Source organism: Talaromyces marneffei, chromosome 1 (genome assembly GCF_009556855.1).
Source record: "Talaromyces marneffei chromosome 1, complete sequence".
NCBI classification, from domain to species: Eukaryota; Fungi; Ascomycota; class Eurotiomycetes; order Eurotiales; family Trichocomaceae; genus Talaromyces; species Talaromyces marneffei.
Window position 1 is genome coordinate 6,147,036 of NC_072348.1, and position 16,010 is coordinate 6,163,045.

A 16,010-nucleotide genomic window follows, 5' to 3' on the forward strand; every position below is an offset into this window, starting at 1 on the left:
ATCGGGTCTCGATCACATGTCACGCCACCCTAACGGCTCTCTCCCCCAATGACAGTCGCTCGGTTTTTTTTATCTGTCATGCAATAACACTCTTATTTTACTTAACTTCAACTTTCGCTCTGCTGGTTATGATTGAGAACGATTCTCGAGCAATTGCTTTCTACTGATCGTTTTCCAGTCTCTTCTCTGATTTGAAGCTGTAGTCATGTCCAAAACTTCGATCACCGCCGCTGCCACCACCGCGACATCCATCCCCGGCGCAAAACAACCACAACCCTCCGTCATCCCCGTCAGCAGCGAAGAATCCACAACCGCCGAGAAAACATCCAATGAATCCGACGTCCTCATAATCGGCGCCGGCGTGGCTGGGTGCGCTCTAGCAGTCGCGCTAGGCAAACAGGGTCGAAAAGTCACATTACTCGAACGATCGCTCAAAGAACCCGATCGTATTGTGGGCGAATTACTACAGCCGGGTGGTGTGCAGGCGCTTGAACAATTGGGTCTTTTGGATTGTTTGGAGGGCATTGATGCGATTGAAGTTGATGGATACGATGTGATTTTCCACGGCACCGAGGTCGAGATTCCATACCCTGCAGATAAAGCCACGGGAGTTATTCCGCAGGGTCGGAGTTTCCATCATGGTCGATTTATTATGAAGTTACGAGAAGCTGCTAGGGAGACGCCGAATGTGACAATTGTCGAAGCAACAGCCACAAACTTGGTCAAGTCTCATTCAGATGTTATCGGGGCGGAGGCGACAGTGGATGGGAGGCCGGATCTTTTCCTTGCCCCATTGACCATTGTCGCGGATGGATATGCCTCCAAATTCCGCAAGGATTACCACATACACACACCGGAGATCAAGTCGAAGTTCTGGGGGTTGGAGTTGATTGACGCCGAACTCCCCATGCCGTTGCATGGGCATGTATTTATCGGCGACGGACCTCCCGTTCTCATGTATCAGATTGGCACACACGAAACCCGCGCCTTGATCGATATTCCGAACAACCTGCCATCAGCCTCCGTCGAAAATGGCGGTGTAAAAGGACACATGAAGAACGTGGTTCTTCCATCTCTCCCCAAACCCGTCCAACCAAGTTTCCTCGCTGCTATTGAAAAGGGCCGCTTACGATCAATGCCCAACTCATTCCTGCCTTCAACAACCAATAAAACTCGCGGATTGATTATCATCGGCGATGCATCGAATATGCGCCATCCGTTGACGGGCGGTGGTATGACGGTCGCACTCAGCGATGTCGTTGTGCTACGAGATCTACTCAGTCCCGAGAAGGTGCCCACATTCAAAGATACGCCTTTAGTAACCAAGACTATGAGGACGTTTCACTGGAAGAGAAAAAACACCGCTTCAACCATCAACATCCTAGCGCAAGCATTATACTCCTTATTTGCCGCAAATGGTACCCTTTCCCATCCCACTCTCCTTATAAAATATCTTTCCTAACCGATTTTTTATAGATCCATATCTTAGAATCCTCCAGCGCGGCTGCTTCCGCTACTTTGAAATGGGCATGATCGAAGCACCCTGTGGTATGCTAGCAGGCCTCATCAAACAGCCCTCCGTCCTAATCCGACACTTCTTCGCGGTCGCTTTCCTGTCGATATGGATGAATTACACCGAGAAGCCGTTCTATCTGTGGCCCTATGCTTTCTATCAGGGCTGTAGGGTGCTGTGGACGGCGTGTAAAGTTATTATGCCTTATGTGTTTGCGGAGTTGAAGCGGTAATAGTCCTTATGCTGTCGAAAACTAATTGCGAATGCGGATGTTAGATGTAGAAAGCCGGAGTTCGTTTCATTTTCAGGTACTTTTCGCCTGCTTCTCTTCTGTCACCAGACAAACTTGAAAATGGAGGCTTGTCTGATTACTTCTGTATAGAACTAACTCTTCTGCTAGTGTGTACATATAATTGCTACTTAATGATAATACCTCTCAATCAATCCATCATTCATTCATTGTTATTTCCCTATTTATGATACTAAGTACAATGCTAATGAAGTTATGCCACTCAAACAGATCCCCATTTCGAAGCAAAGGGGAACGGGGTCAAATACATGAAGAAAAAAAAACAAAACAGTTATTTTTTCGCTCGCCTGAAAATGCAAACATCCTGTATGCGCCTCCCAGAGGGGATCTCTTCTTTTGGGGAAAAAAAATGACTTTGAGCAAGAACAAACAAAAAAAAACACGGTAGCCCCCCGAGATGTTTATGCAAAGTGAAAAATCTTAGTTTTGACATGGAGAAACAAGAAAGAAAGATTTGCGGGAGGTATTTTCATGAATGGATTGAAACTCAATGAATCGTCGATTTGCACCGTAAAAGATACGGTAATTCATCAAACATGACAGCATTCGTCCTTCGTAACCAGGTTAAATTCCAGGCTTCGCCGTCACCGAGTTCTCCTTCTGAATCGTCGTTCTCAACCACCCTTTCGCAGAGATTCGTCGATCGGTAGAGGCTCGGCCAAGTGCGGATGGTGATGAGTCTCCGCCATGGACTTGACGTTGCGCCTATGCTTCTTTTTGGTCGTCTGCCACCCCCCGTTAGTATGGCTATGATCCCGCCCGCTAACTGGTGGTAGTCCATCAGGTTTCCGAGGCAGTGAAGCTGGTTGGACGTCTTTCCGGTTCAGTAAAGGTGAGCCTACATGCGTGTCCTGTGAAGCCTTCGGTTTAGGCTTGTGGTTATGGTTATGGCTGACTCCGTTCGGCTTATCAGAGTCTGTACCATTTGCACGGTTTCGGTGTGTAGGCGAAGATGATAGCGTTTCTTTATGGCCACCGTGGTTCCCCGTCGACGATGACTTATCATTCGGCTTTCCTTGATGGCGTTGTTGGTGAGAATGTCTAGATGGCGAAAACTCTCCATTGGCATACCCTGACTTCCCACTCTTTCGTTCCGAAAAGGGCTTGAGTGGTTCAGCATTCGCCAAGTGTAGTCCCTGGAAGCGTTCTTTGAGATTCGAGTCTGCCTCTTTCGTAATCTGAGTATGGCAATCCTGCTCCTTGGTCGTCGAAAATGGATCCATCTCGAATGTATTGTCTTGAAGCCCATTGGAAAACACGTCTGCCTTCTCGGATGGCACTTCCCAGCCGACTACAGTGTCACTTGTCCCAGCCGGACTCACATATCGATCTGAGTACTCATCACGAGAAGATGCTTTGGACTCCTGAGGCGGAACAGAACCATCGATAATTAGAGGCCCACCGCGATCGCGTTGTGTCTGTGCAGGCGCCGAGTAACCACGTGGTGACACGGGTTGTGCACTGGGTGTGGAGCTATTGTCTGCTGTAGAACCGAATGGATCATTATACGCTGGCATGCCCGCACGGTAATCTGCGGTCTGAAGATACGCTGTGGCGGGGAGAGACATAGCCATGTAGCCTGGATGGTAATTATGTGGCATCAGATAGTAGCCGCCGAACTCCGAGGGTCGATGTTCATCAAAGAACGTGGGAGTAGTCACTGTTGATGCCGAAAGGGAATTGAGGCTGGATTCTGTATCAGTCCGTCCTGGAGAGCTTGGTGGCGCTCGATCTCGTGAACTACGAGATGCATCACTAGGTATTGATGAGTGTAATGGAGCCAAGCCTTGCATAACCGGAGAATGCACAGATCTTGCAGGCTGCGAGTGGGAGCGCAAAGATCCGCTTGGGGAGCCATTTGCAACAGAAGATCGGCGAGGATTGCGGCGAAGATCAGGAACGGCGTGAGCAAGTGATGGAGATGGAGGATTGGTATTGCTTCCTTGTAGGGCTGCAGAGGCAACTTGCACATAGGTCGGACCATAGAACATCCCAGGACGCAAAGGAGTCATTGGCGGGTGACTAACGGTTCCTGCCCGAGCTCGGGAGCTATCATCCGTGCTGGCATCTTGCTGTGGGAATGAAAACTGGATCAAAGGTTGGCGAATGAGCACTGGCGGAGGTCGACCAGTTAACAGTGATTGGTTATGCAACTGTATTCGCAACTCCTGCTCCTGGGCTTGTAGAAACTGAATCTGTTGGTATAGTTGATCGTGGAGGAGATACTGCGCCTGTTGAGCATGCATATTATTCATGTCTGGCGATAATGGAATATTGTTCGTCCGGTAACCGTTTCCATTTGTGCTGCGATTCGTCGCACTTGAAGAACGACGTGAAGAGTTATTGCCCCCACGGCCGTAGTGATTTGAATGTCTAGCACCACGACCGCCACCGCGACCGCCACGACCAGAAGGTTGAGTGGGTAGTATAGGAGCAAGAATTGGGAGAGGCTGCGGGGCCGGCCGCTCGAAAATACGTTCTTCTTCAGGTGGAAAGACGAATTGCTCGCAACATTTCTGCAGGTCAGCTGTACAGATGGCTTGAAATGCCCGGCGTAGTTCCGTATGCAGACCGCGAAATGAGATGTCGTCTGCTGTGTTTCCCAGGTTTCGAGTTGTATTGAACGGCTCTTCCACGCACAATCTATTGTTCTGCAGAAGATGCCAACCCTTTCCCTCCTTGGAGATCAATTTTCCTTCACGGACGGAGACAACGTGCTTTTCATAATTCACCTCGTGGCCGTAGTACCTGAAAAAGTGAAAAAGCAGTTCTCCTAGCGATTGCGTATTGGCGTGGCCATAGCCCCGTAACGATTCGAGGTCGTCGTCGAACGATACTTGAACACCATCTATCACTTTCTGGGCTTTATGCGGACGCTGTTGAAGGCTCGGTAGTATGGGTGGATCGCGAGTCTGGAGAAAGTTGATGATCAAACATATCCAAGTGTAAGAGCTCAAAGTACCACCGAGTGCTAAACAATCCGAAAAGGTCAGCAAGAAATGCCACTAAGAAAACCACCAGAATCAGGTACTGACCAGCGTCATTGAGCACCCTTCGCTTTGTCCAATGTTTGATGATCATGGCCAATGGCCGGACCCTCTCATCGATGTCCACGTAGGTCCGGATCATGCGTGTGTTTTCCAGAGCTAATGTGTTGTTGACATTCATGTCACAGGCCATCTTTAATTGCGGGTCCCAGATCTTCACAATAGGAACTCTAGCATGAGAGACGCATACCACTCGCTCCATTCCATCTGTTATAAGAATTTTGTCAGTCTGGCTTCTTTGTGGGAGAGTTGTGAATCTTACGCTGTGCCAGAACCTCCGCTAACAAGCACACATTTTCAAGCTGTTTGAAAGAAGTTGTTATACAAATATCAACTATAAGATAAAAAATCCAGCATTAGCAGCATTCACTATTATCTGGCAGGGAGAGGATTGCTTACCATCAGAATCGCTTGTGCATAGTTTATTCCCTGAGGAGCCAAAGACATGCACATCAATATTATTGCCTGGCCACTGCTCGTTGAAAAGCTTTTCCAACTTTTGAACAAGCTGTCGCCGGCGCTCGTCGCTTTCAGCTGATGGCAAGAGTTGCTCATATAAATCCTGCATCTCGGCACTCAGCTTCTCCTCCTCTTCCTTGTTGAGGCCTTCTTTCAACCCTATTTTCTCTTCTGGCAAGAGATCACCTCCGATGCTGTAGGGTATCCGCCGTCGAAAATATGCCATCGCTGTCTCATATTTGCAACCACCAAGAGGCTTTCGAAAGGTCGATGAAGAATTTGTTTCGGAGTGTGTGGAGCGGGGAGACGTGCTGCGACGTCGCGGCGACGGTGACCTCGAATGAAACGACAATCCACGTGCATGTTGGTACGGGGTCGAAGGGAGAGAGCTGGATTGTTGCGGGACAAGAGGCGGCCGTGAGGGCAGGCTCGCTTCTATCGTTGGATTTTCTGACGACGAATGCCATGCCATGTTGGATGGCTCTTCTTGGGATTTATTTGAGGTCGCACCTGGACTCTGAGGATTTGCAGAAGTCCCATTAGTGTTTTCTGGCTGCATCCAGAGAAAAAATGGTGCAGGGAAACCGGTCGCCGTCTAGAGGCGTTTGTCCGGGAAGCAAGCTGTGAGGGGCAATTCGAAAGCAACCGAACGTCGAGCAACGAAGGTCAAGATCGGTCCCAAGCACTAAGTCAGGCACAGGCCCGCGATTCTTGGGGCAAGGCGACAGGCGATTACCGTCTGAGTCTGGTGTCTGCTTCCACTCACTTTTGCTTTGAATTTCGTTCGACAACGGCCGGTAGAGAGAAGAGAATGACAGGATACGAGACCTGTGACGGCGTTCAAGACGACGAAGAGACAGAATATGTGCGGCGAAAAAAAAATTCAAATCTATCCAGTAGACAATTTTTGAGGATTGCAAAAGGGTTGAGAGAAAACAAGACGAGGTTATGCAAGTGTTGGAAAAATGTACGAGTGACCGGCGGGAGATCGAAGAAGACTATTCGGAGGGAGATTGTCAGTCACGGAGTTGCGGAGAACGAGACGAGTGTTTGCAGAAAGGTGGCGAGACGAAAGGACGATACAACAGGTAGTCATTCACAACCATGACTCCTCTGTCTGCGTGGTAATTGTCCAGCTCCTGGGGCAAGGTGACACGAACCACGACATGGAAAGACTTACGCGAGGAGAAGGAACGAGACACCGCGAACCAGGCGGTTCCGCAGACTGTCAAATATCTGTACAGCGAAGAGTATTGGATTTGCAGGTTCCAAAAGGCAAAAACGTCGTGAGACCAGACGAGGTGGTTGGACGTAATGGAGGAAAAGCCGGGTGGTAGTCGTAGCAGTTAGGTAGTACGTAACTTTAGTGAATATCAGTCTCCGGTGGTGGTGGTTCACCCCCGTAATTATTGGCAGCGCCGCCAATCCAAACGGTTCGCACGTTAAGGCAAGAACGCCGCTCGCCTCTTGTCACCGAGCTCCAATTGACAGAAAGCCAGGACAGCCGTCAGAATTAAATCGTAAATAACAAGCAGAGAGCATAAACGGATTGTTTGAAAAAAGTGCAAAAGGGGACCCAGCAACAGACGGCGATAGTTCAGGGCCGAGGAATGTGTCGAGGATCTGGGGGGGGTTTAGGGTCCGTGATTTGCTTAGCGGCGGTCGATACGGTACGGCATTTACGGTTTTACATGAATTTGGTTGGTTAGTTACTTTACTTTACTTTACTTTACTTTACTTTACTTTGCTTAGTTGCTGTGCAGAGTGCAGACAAGTCCTCGCGGCAGGGGCGCCGTTGCTGGTACGGACGTCGTACACGTATTGAGTACTCTGTTAGTAATGTGTACAGAGTCGGGATAGGTTGGCCGTTGGCAACGGCCCTGGGCTGCCTCTTTCCCAATGTGCAATAGTTCATCGCCTCAGATTTAACGCCGCCTGCCATACACGACGTGACTGGTACAGGCCCCTTTCCCTTTCCCGGCGCCTCTCTTACCTAGGGACAGACCACATGCAGCAGACAACAAGCGAAAAGGAGAGGATTCATATCGATTCCCAAACCCTGCCTCATCTCCACTCCATATCACGTGTCACACTCTAGTGTTAAGAGGCGGCGTTTTGAATATCGTTTCTATGAACCCGCTGCTCCGTCCCGACTTCCAAGGTACACGGTGGCTGGCACTGCAAGGCCGAGTCGTCGTCATAATTAGTATCAGTCACACTTCGATACATCCCTTGTACAGCCGTTGTAGACACTACCTACGAGTACTGTGTATCTACTTGCAGTACTATGTAGTCTACTAGATACCAAATCTCTGTGGGGGTATGCTGTCGCTGGAATAAGGAGGTGGCCTAGTGGCGTGGAAGGAGCCACAAGTTTGATAGATTGATGCAGCCGGCGTGATACTGTATATTTTCTCGTACTCCTGCGAACCAACCAGAGCATAGGTCTACCTAAGTAGGTAGTAGGTGCACATCGACAGTATTCAACATATTCACTTACACTCTACAGTTTACGGTTATCTTAGGCCAGGCAGTCAATCGCCGGCACGGTTACACCATGGACACGACACAGCATGATTTCTGGTCCGACATCGCGCTTGAGCCTGCAGCGAGCGATTCTGACGTCAATAACTTACCCGATCTCTGTTCCTGATGCGCCCTGGTGGGATGACATGACGGGGTTTGGGTTGTTTGTTGACCATCATCAGGACGTGGTGCATCTATATCTATATATCTATATATACATATGCATATCCGACGAGCTGGATTATTTCAAATGTTCTACCCGCAGCCGAGACGATGATACGATTCCAATCTGCATTCAAGATGATCTGGTAGTTATTGGTACCTGAGTCGACAATGTTATCAATCTCATTGGCGTCTGATACATTCCGTTCTGGAATCCGATCTCTGCACTTTTGTCAAGACTATTTTTCAAAGGCAGTTAGCATCAAGCCTTAGCGATTCAGCATGCAGGGAGCATGTCAACATATGGACGCATCTTCCCCCCTCTCTCTCGCTCTCTCTCTCTCTATATATATTTCCCTTTTCGATCATCGAAGCCCATAAAATGTAACTCATCACAGCTAATTCGACAGATTTGCTCTGTAATATGTAATATGTATTGTAATAAAAAATCCCCAATCCACCAGCTTGTCCCAGATCTAGCGTATCGCGTTGAGCATCATACGCACAATCGGCGGCGATTGGCCCAAGGCGGGTGGATGGAGCAATCTTACCCGGTCTCCGTCTTGTCAGTACATACAGCGTAACAACGGCTCAGGACCAGACCCGGGCCACGCTGGTTATATTACTAGTTCCCGGCGTAGACAATCGCTCATTGGTGGAGAGCAGCTAGCGCCATCTAGTGTCTCCGTCATCAGTCGATTTACTCAATTAGTAATGGATCAATTCCCACGGGCCAACTTGATGTATGGTCGGTTTGTATGTAAAATTGTATACTCCATAGTATGTATGTACGTAGTTAGTATACTAGTTAGTATACTCCCGGTCACTGCAGGGATCAGGATTGATTTTTTCTTTCTTTCTCGAAGATAGATAGAACGACACTATACTTAGTTACAATCAATTCGCATGGGCCCATAATTACACATCCATGGAGCTGCAAAATATGGGTTGGCAAATACGTACATGTCCCTGGGTAGTCGTGTACAGCCTTGATGACGGGATCTTTTTCCCGGCGTGGTTGTAACTTGCTGCACAACATCAAATCTCAAAATTTCAGCGTACCATTCGGATATTCTTACGTAGTAGATTCTGGTCAGCACTTGGCGCACACTTGACGTATTCTCGAGTATCTCTCACTGTTTTGTTTTCTTGATTGCTATTTTCCTTGACCACAATACAAACAAAATTTCCAGTAGTTAACCGAACAGCCTCCATAATGGTATGGCACTGTCGTACGGAGTTACTACAGTACTACAACTGAACAAGCTAAGCACAACTCCACTCCAGAACGGGGCTGCATCCTCTTTCTCCCCACTGCATGGACCACCATCGCAAGAAATAGGAGACACACTCTGTACGTAGCAAGTGCAGCCTGGACAAAATCCCACTTCACCGAGATGCAGTTAGTTGGTGTAGTTACAGAATCCAGTTTTGTGCCACGCAGAGGTCACGGGTCATTGACATGTCAATGTATTTGGAATTTATGTGTATTCATATTCTCTCTGGTACGAGCACATACATTCATTATTTCTCTCGGGAGAGATATCAGAGAGACATCTCCATCCAAGAATTGCAACAAATTCAATTCCATCAGCCGAAGAACTCAAGAGTAAATATAATAAACTAACTTAACTATACTACGTATACTGTAGTATGTATGTACTCTGTAAAGAAAAGAAGGACCCTCAACGGCGTCCAGGGTAAGCCTCTTAAGGAAAGACTGTTAGGTGGTAATTAATTAGTTAGTCCACTCAGTCAGTCCAGTCCTCCGTCTCTCTCCGCGGCTAAACAAATTTCTGTGTCCTTCCTCTCTTTCCTCCTTACCACACCCCAACTCCGTTCGCTGCCCCCTCCCCTCTTCTCTTCTCTTCTCTTCTCAGCCTTGAGTGAGAATTTCCTGTTTATTCTTATTTCTTCCCCTCCTTTTACCCTCTTATCCTCCCTCCCTCTCTTTTCTTTCTTTCTACTCTCCTCCCCGGTCTACCCGGTCGTCTTACGTCGAGAAATCCGTTCGGCGCACTGCCCCGTACCTCTGTCGTGGTAGGGGAATTTCGAAAATTTTCCACGGTTCGGGTCAGCATTCTGTTTGCTGTAAGTCCGATATGAAACCACTCTACCTTTTTCCTTACCAGTCTTTTTGCGAAACATTGCGACGTCTTGCGTCCTATCGCTTCGTTTTGTTTCTGTCTCCTTTTATTTCATTTTATTTTTCCCTTACTGGTCTCGGCGAGCGGGTGCGCCGTGCGTCGAAGGCAGGCCGATGAGGAATGGAATGATATTGGCGAACAAAAAGGAGGATCCATGTCGAAAGGGGAAGCAGAAAAGAACATTTATTTTTCTAGCCACGCACACATTCCTATGTCATCACTGTCATTGTTGCCATCCGTCGTCGATCACCCTCCGAGCCTACGTCGTGCACGATCATTTGAAAAAAAAAAAAAAAAAAAAAGAGCATCAATTTTAGTATTGGAAGAATATCCGACTTACTTATATGATGATTATCTAGATCACCAAATACACCGTCAACCTCGCGAACCGATCGGCTATTATAGTTTATCGCTATTCTCCGCGATACTTGCTGGACGCAATCTCATCTCCGTCCGCACTTTTTACCGTTTCGCCAGTTTGTCAGAGTTATGTCGACTTCATACTACGAGCCACAGGGCTGGCAAGCTCCTGCTCGTCAAGCCTCGTGGGAGCAGCCCGTCCCTCCGTCTCGCTCAGGTAAGCAGCTGTGCTCTACATTCAGCAAATGTTTGTGCACCAGAATCTTACCCGCCTCCGCTCTACAGGAACCAGCTCGGTCTCTCAACGAGATGATTCATCCGCATTTTCTTCGCAGTTCGACGAGGTAGACCGCGCAATTGACAATCTGGTTAAAAGTGGAAAACTCTTCAACGGTCCCCGAAGAGAATCGATGCCGATGATGATGATGGGACGCCACTTTCCAGAATATGGTATGACTTGACGGATCAATTCGTGATATCAATTCAACGTCTAATGGCTTGGTGTATATAGATCCCCGTATGGCCGCAGGAAGCATGCCACCCCAGCGACACCACTCGGTGAGCGATTTCGAGCAGACTCGCGGACACCCAGGATCTGCGCTCCAGGGATTCTATGCTTCTCAGCGCTTCCAGGGTCGTCAGTCGGAGACAGAGCAGATGCTACAGGCGAAACGCCGAATGGCCGCACAGCGTGAGCGGGAGCTCCGTAACTATCACCAGGAGCAACAGTACAACCGAAGTATGTGATGATCGCTACCTTTCTATTTCTCGTCACTGTGCACTTCCTACGCCCTTTTCTTCCTTGTCCATTTATTTGTTCAATGTCCCTTTTCTCTTCTTTGGCGTAGCGAAGCATTCAATTTTTTTTTTTTTTTTGATTCATTTTCTTCTGTACTTTACAAAATTTTAACACGTTTTTTCTTTCTCCAAAGGCCTTCTTGCCGAGATGTCCGGAAACAAATCCGACCGCTCTCTGAGTCCCGCTGCAATGAGCGAGGAAAGTCGCCGCGAATTGATTGCACGCCAACATCGCGCTCTGTATGGAAATGAAAGTCCGGCATTCTTCGCACCTGGGTCCCTGGGTGAGGATGCCCACAGCTCTCGCGCCGACAACACGAACAGCGGCACTCCAACATCCGTCAGTGGTGGTGTCCGTGGCCCGTCTCCTCGAGCCGTTGATCCATTTGGTATGGGCCAGTCACAGCCCGAGGGACCAAACCCTGCAACAGGTCGCCAGTCTCCTCGTGCTAATAGCACTACATCCCCCAACACCGGCGCCAACTCGTATGGTCTGTATGAGAACGTCAATGTCGAGCAGCCAAATACCTCGAACTCTTCTCCTGGAGGTGCAGATTCGCCGTCATCACGACAGCTGTCTTCCAAGTCAGCCGGTCATTTGGGTTCTGTTGGACCGATCGGCTCTCGTCCATCTCAGCCAGCAACCAGCCAGGCTCAAAACCCTGCTTTGAACAAACGATCCACCACACCTCTGCCTTCGCCTCTAGGCTTTGGCTTTGCGCCAAATGAGAGCGCTAACACCGCAAACGAGCGATCGAACTCTTCCGCATCTAACCCTACAAACTCGGGACATGGTACAAAAGAGAGTGCCTTCTCGTCTGGATGGGGTGGCAACAGTGGTGTCTGGGGCAAGAACCTCGGAGTGCAAGCCTCCGTTTGGGGCTAAGCTCATTTTCAGCATTCGGTCCATTTTTGTTTTTTATATTTCCTATCTCTCTCGGATTCTGGTACCTGCTGTGTATTCAAGCACCCTGGCGTTGTGAGTGGCAGCATTATTGGATTTAATGGGCAAGATTCATGTCATTTCTTGGGGGCGACAAAAGCGAACGTACATATTTTGTGAGAAGTCAAGGAAGGGATATTGTTTCCTTTGATTGTTTTAGTTGGTGTGTTTTGAGTTCTCCGGTTCTTGGGAATTGGTCGATATATTGGAAAGGTCATTGGAGCACACGGCATGCTTTGTTTTGGTTGGGGATAATTCTTGTCTATTGTTTTTTTACTGACTGGTTTTGGCCTCGGACAGTTAACTGGTTGGCAAAGAGGGAGGGCTCTTACTTTGGGGTTTTTCTTTTTATTTTTATTTTTATTTTTATTTTTTTTTTTTGAAGGAGTTTTTTCTATTTCGCCTGGTCTGATGCATCTGGTTTTGTCTCTGCTGCCCATTTGGTTCCATATTTTCTTCTCATTTTGGGAGTCTCACCATGCTTTGAGCTTCTGAGCGTTTTGATGACTACGGACCTGCTGCATGTAATGGGTTTCCTTTTTTTTTCTACTTTACAAGTATCTCGATGCTTGATTTATCATGTCGATTTGTTTCTCGTTGGTACAGGTTTAATTCTTCTTGTTCTATAACGCATTTCCCCCTTTGTTTTTATCTTATCAATAGTCTCGTTTTTGTGCACAAAATATTCTCTACCCTTACTTGATATTTGGTTTGGTTATAAAGGAGGTACAGTTTTGGTTTAGGGGAGCAAGTATATTATCACATGTCAATTTGTGTTTCTAGGTCTATGTTCTAGGGCTTCAACCACTAAGTAAGTTATAACTCATACTGGGTGTTGCTGATTAATGCCGCATTTATCTTTTCTAACCACCATACATTCGAATTTCCATCAAGGTAGATTTCCCTCCTCGAACAGAAAGAAGAGTTGTGCGAGTCATGTCGACCCTCCATCAGTGAATCAGAGTACATGCAGATGGATTGATTAAGATTCCTATGATGACATGGTGCATTAAACTACTTGGAATTCTTGGACCATGCTGTGTCATTATGCATGTTAGTCATGGGAAGTTACGGCAAGTTAGGTAGATCGATGACTTACATATCATTTCCAAACCTTAGTTACTCCATACATATACGTAACTTAGTGCGGTGGATTGGGATGGCAGTCGTTAGCGTACGCCACTCTGATCGATGTGGACTGCAGCCAATGAGATCAGGAAAATTGATATTTATGATATAGTGATGTTCACTTATACTACAGAGTAGAATACTCCATGCAGCTGTCAGTCGTGACATGTGAAGCGGGGTAATCAAACACGCATGTAGTTAACTACATGGGTATCAAAAGCCATGCATGTGCTCTGTACATATGTATGGAGTATAACTAGCTAATCGCGGGTAGTCGAGTCTCTACCTACCTATTCATCCCGCACCTCGTCCTGCAAAACAGAGACCCCAACCGCATGCTGAGCCCGATCAATCCTCCTCCTCGCCGTAAATATCCCCGATACACCCTGCTCTTGATTCCTCCCCAGCCAGGGTTTGCGCGCCTCGCCCAGAGCGCTTCCTCGGCGCTGACCGAGATAATACACAAACTGGCCCAGGAGAATCAACACAAACGCAATAGGGTATAGCCAATGGATGCGTAACTTGAGCACAAACACGCCAATAAGTACGCCCCAAAAATTGCCCGTGAGCATGGATATATTCATAAACGCGGCTGAGGCCAGGCGGTATATTAGAGGTGCCGTGGTGTAAAAGCTGGCTAGACATATAGTATATCCAAACAAGTACCCAATCACCGGCCCATTCCAGGTTGCACTTTCAAAAGACGAGCGATCGAACATCGTGGCTTGAACGCCGTTGATGATGGTCGCCCAGAATGCAAGTTGCCCTATTACCTCGTACATGGGTCTTTTGCTGACAAAGTACTCTTCGACGACGTTGGAGAAGCCGTAGAATGTGGCGGCGAGGAGGGCGAAGAGGTCCCCCTTGACGGCATCGATGGCTTTTCTGCCTTCTGCAAGGCTGCCTGTGAGATGGTCCGATACGAGCAGGATGCCCATGCCTCCGATGCAGATGAATATTCCTAGTAGTTGCATGTGATGATAGCGGACGTGTAGCATGAAGAAGGAGAGGGCCACGACCACCACGATGGCCCAGAAATTGATCAGTTGTGCGCTGAGAATGGTTGTGTATCGATACGCGAGGACGATAAAGTAATTTCCTTCAACATCGCAGAAGGCGAATAGAATATCTGTGAAGGATCAGACAATCGGCCGTTTTCATTTGCATGAGGAACGACATACACTTCCACCCGTCATTCCGCGCAAGCTGCCCCCAGCGCTTGAAGCCATATTTATAAATAGTAAAGGATGTGAACACAATATTCAGCACGGCGTAGTTGAAGAATGTCTGAAAAGCCGGTATCGATGTACCTTGTGCTTCGAGCAGAGATGTAAAGGTACTGCTGGACGTGTTGAGGATGGCCAGGGCTTGTCTATATTTGCCTTGTCAGATGGAATTGCACCAAGCCTGCGGAACGATGACATACCCGAGTAGTAGAACGGTCCAAAAGTCTCTGGTGCGTAGGTACGCCAGGAGACCCTTGCGGTCGTTGCCGGCGACTACCTTGAGGTCCTCCTCATCACTCTGTTCGGTACGCTCTTGACCGAGAAGAGCGTCATATTGACTTTCGGGGACGTTGTCCGGATTCTCTCGAGCGGCAATCAATGGCTCGGAGTCGGCCATTTCTGGCTGTGCGCTGGAGCTACCTAATCATCGATAGGCAGGCGTGGGGTGGACCTCGCAGTTGTTAATCGAGTATATTATATTGTTGGAAGGGAAGAAAACTAACTCCAGTTCGTGACGGGCGGGGGTGACCAAAGCCAATCAGCAACAGCGATCGAGCGGGAAATCGTGTCATGTGAGATCGTCAAGCTAAATCTTTTGCATCTCCACATCCCTTAAGTTCCTTTCATCGCTATACTCCATACCACAGTAGTAGTACTATAGGGACGGTTGTCGACTCGCTTGAGTTGCTCATGCAACTCATACCATACCTGCAGCCTTCCGTCTCGGCGTCTAGCTGGTCAAGTCGTCCACTGTTCCATTGGACAGCATGCCAATCAGCATCGCATTATCACCGCCGTTGACTCACGACTCAACCTCAGGAATGCTGGCTTGCGACATTGAACGGTTGTCGCTGGCGCGTCAAGACTAAATCTTTCTAACCAAGACTCCACAGTGGCTTTCGTCCTTTCTTTTTGTCTTCTCTTCCCCACAATCGTGCTTCCATGTCAGTTGTCAATGGCAATTGTTCCAGAACAGCTAGCTAACTGGTCGCAGCCCAGAATGTAGGGAGCCAGTCATCAATAGTCCGTCTCTGCATGACTGCCAGTCCGGAACAACACTCAGTCCCAGCCTCATTTATTTATTGATCGGGTCGCCTTGCTTCCCCGCGTCCTACCAAAAGATGGCACACTTGGCGCTCACCATGTATTGAGCTTCCCGTATACGGTACGTACTTACAGAGTGTATACACTACGTCCTTAGGTACCACACTCGCTGCGCCAGTCGCGTGTGGTGTCCACTTTTTCTGTTGTCTTCTAGAGTGTGTTCCCTAGCACTGGATAGACTCTCCGCATATTGCCTGTTCGATACTGTAGTAATTAATAGTAAATACGTGCTTCAAGAAGAGGTAATTAATAAAGATACTGCAAACAGTCACATTCTCGTGTATCCA

The 16,010-nt window shown here is 48.1% G+C and overlaps 4 protein-coding genes across 4 annotated transcripts; 2 read left to right on the top strand and 2 right to left on the bottom strand.

Moving 5' to 3' along the window:
* Positions 1-205: 205 nt before the first annotated feature.
* EYB26_002253 (uncharacterized protein) lies at positions 206-1,745 on the top strand (the record flags this gene model as incomplete). The annotated part of the gene is made up of 2 exons (XM_054261558.1): positions 206-1,418; positions 1,477-1,745. The coding sequence occupies 2 exons, from the start codon at positions 206-208 to the stop codon at positions 1,743-1,745; spliced, it is 1,482 nt and encodes a 493-aa protein (XP_054117533.1).
* Positions 1,746-2,437: 692 nt separating this feature from the next.
* Positions 2,438-5,801, bottom strand: EYB26_002254 (uncharacterized protein; the record flags this gene model as incomplete). Its single annotated transcript, XM_054261559.1, has 4 exons — positions 2,438-4,794; positions 4,859-5,077; positions 5,133-5,204; positions 5,270-5,801. The coding sequence occupies 4 exons, from the start codon at positions 5,799-5,801 to the stop codon at positions 2,438-2,440; spliced, it is 3,180 nt and encodes a 1,059-aa protein (XP_054117534.1).
* Positions 5,802-10,653: 4,852 nt separating this feature from the next.
* On the top strand, positions 10,654-12,208 carry EYB26_002255 (uncharacterized protein; the record flags this gene model as incomplete). Its single annotated transcript, XM_054261560.1, has 4 exons — positions 10,654-10,741; positions 10,810-10,974; positions 11,036-11,263; positions 11,457-12,208. The coding sequence occupies 4 exons, from the start codon at positions 10,654-10,656 to the stop codon at positions 12,206-12,208; spliced, it is 1,233 nt and encodes a 410-aa protein (XP_054117535.1).
* Positions 12,209-13,683: 1,475 nt separating this feature from the next.
* EYB26_002256 (uncharacterized protein) lies at positions 13,684-15,016 on the bottom strand (the record flags this gene model as incomplete). Its single annotated transcript, XM_054261561.1, has 3 exons — positions 13,684-14,522; positions 14,575-14,765; positions 14,820-15,016. 3 exons carry the CDS (start codon positions 15,014-15,016, stop codon positions 13,684-13,686), a joined length of 1,227 nt encoding a protein of 408 aa, XP_054117536.1.
* Between the last annotated feature and the right edge of the window lie 994 nt (positions 15,017-16,010).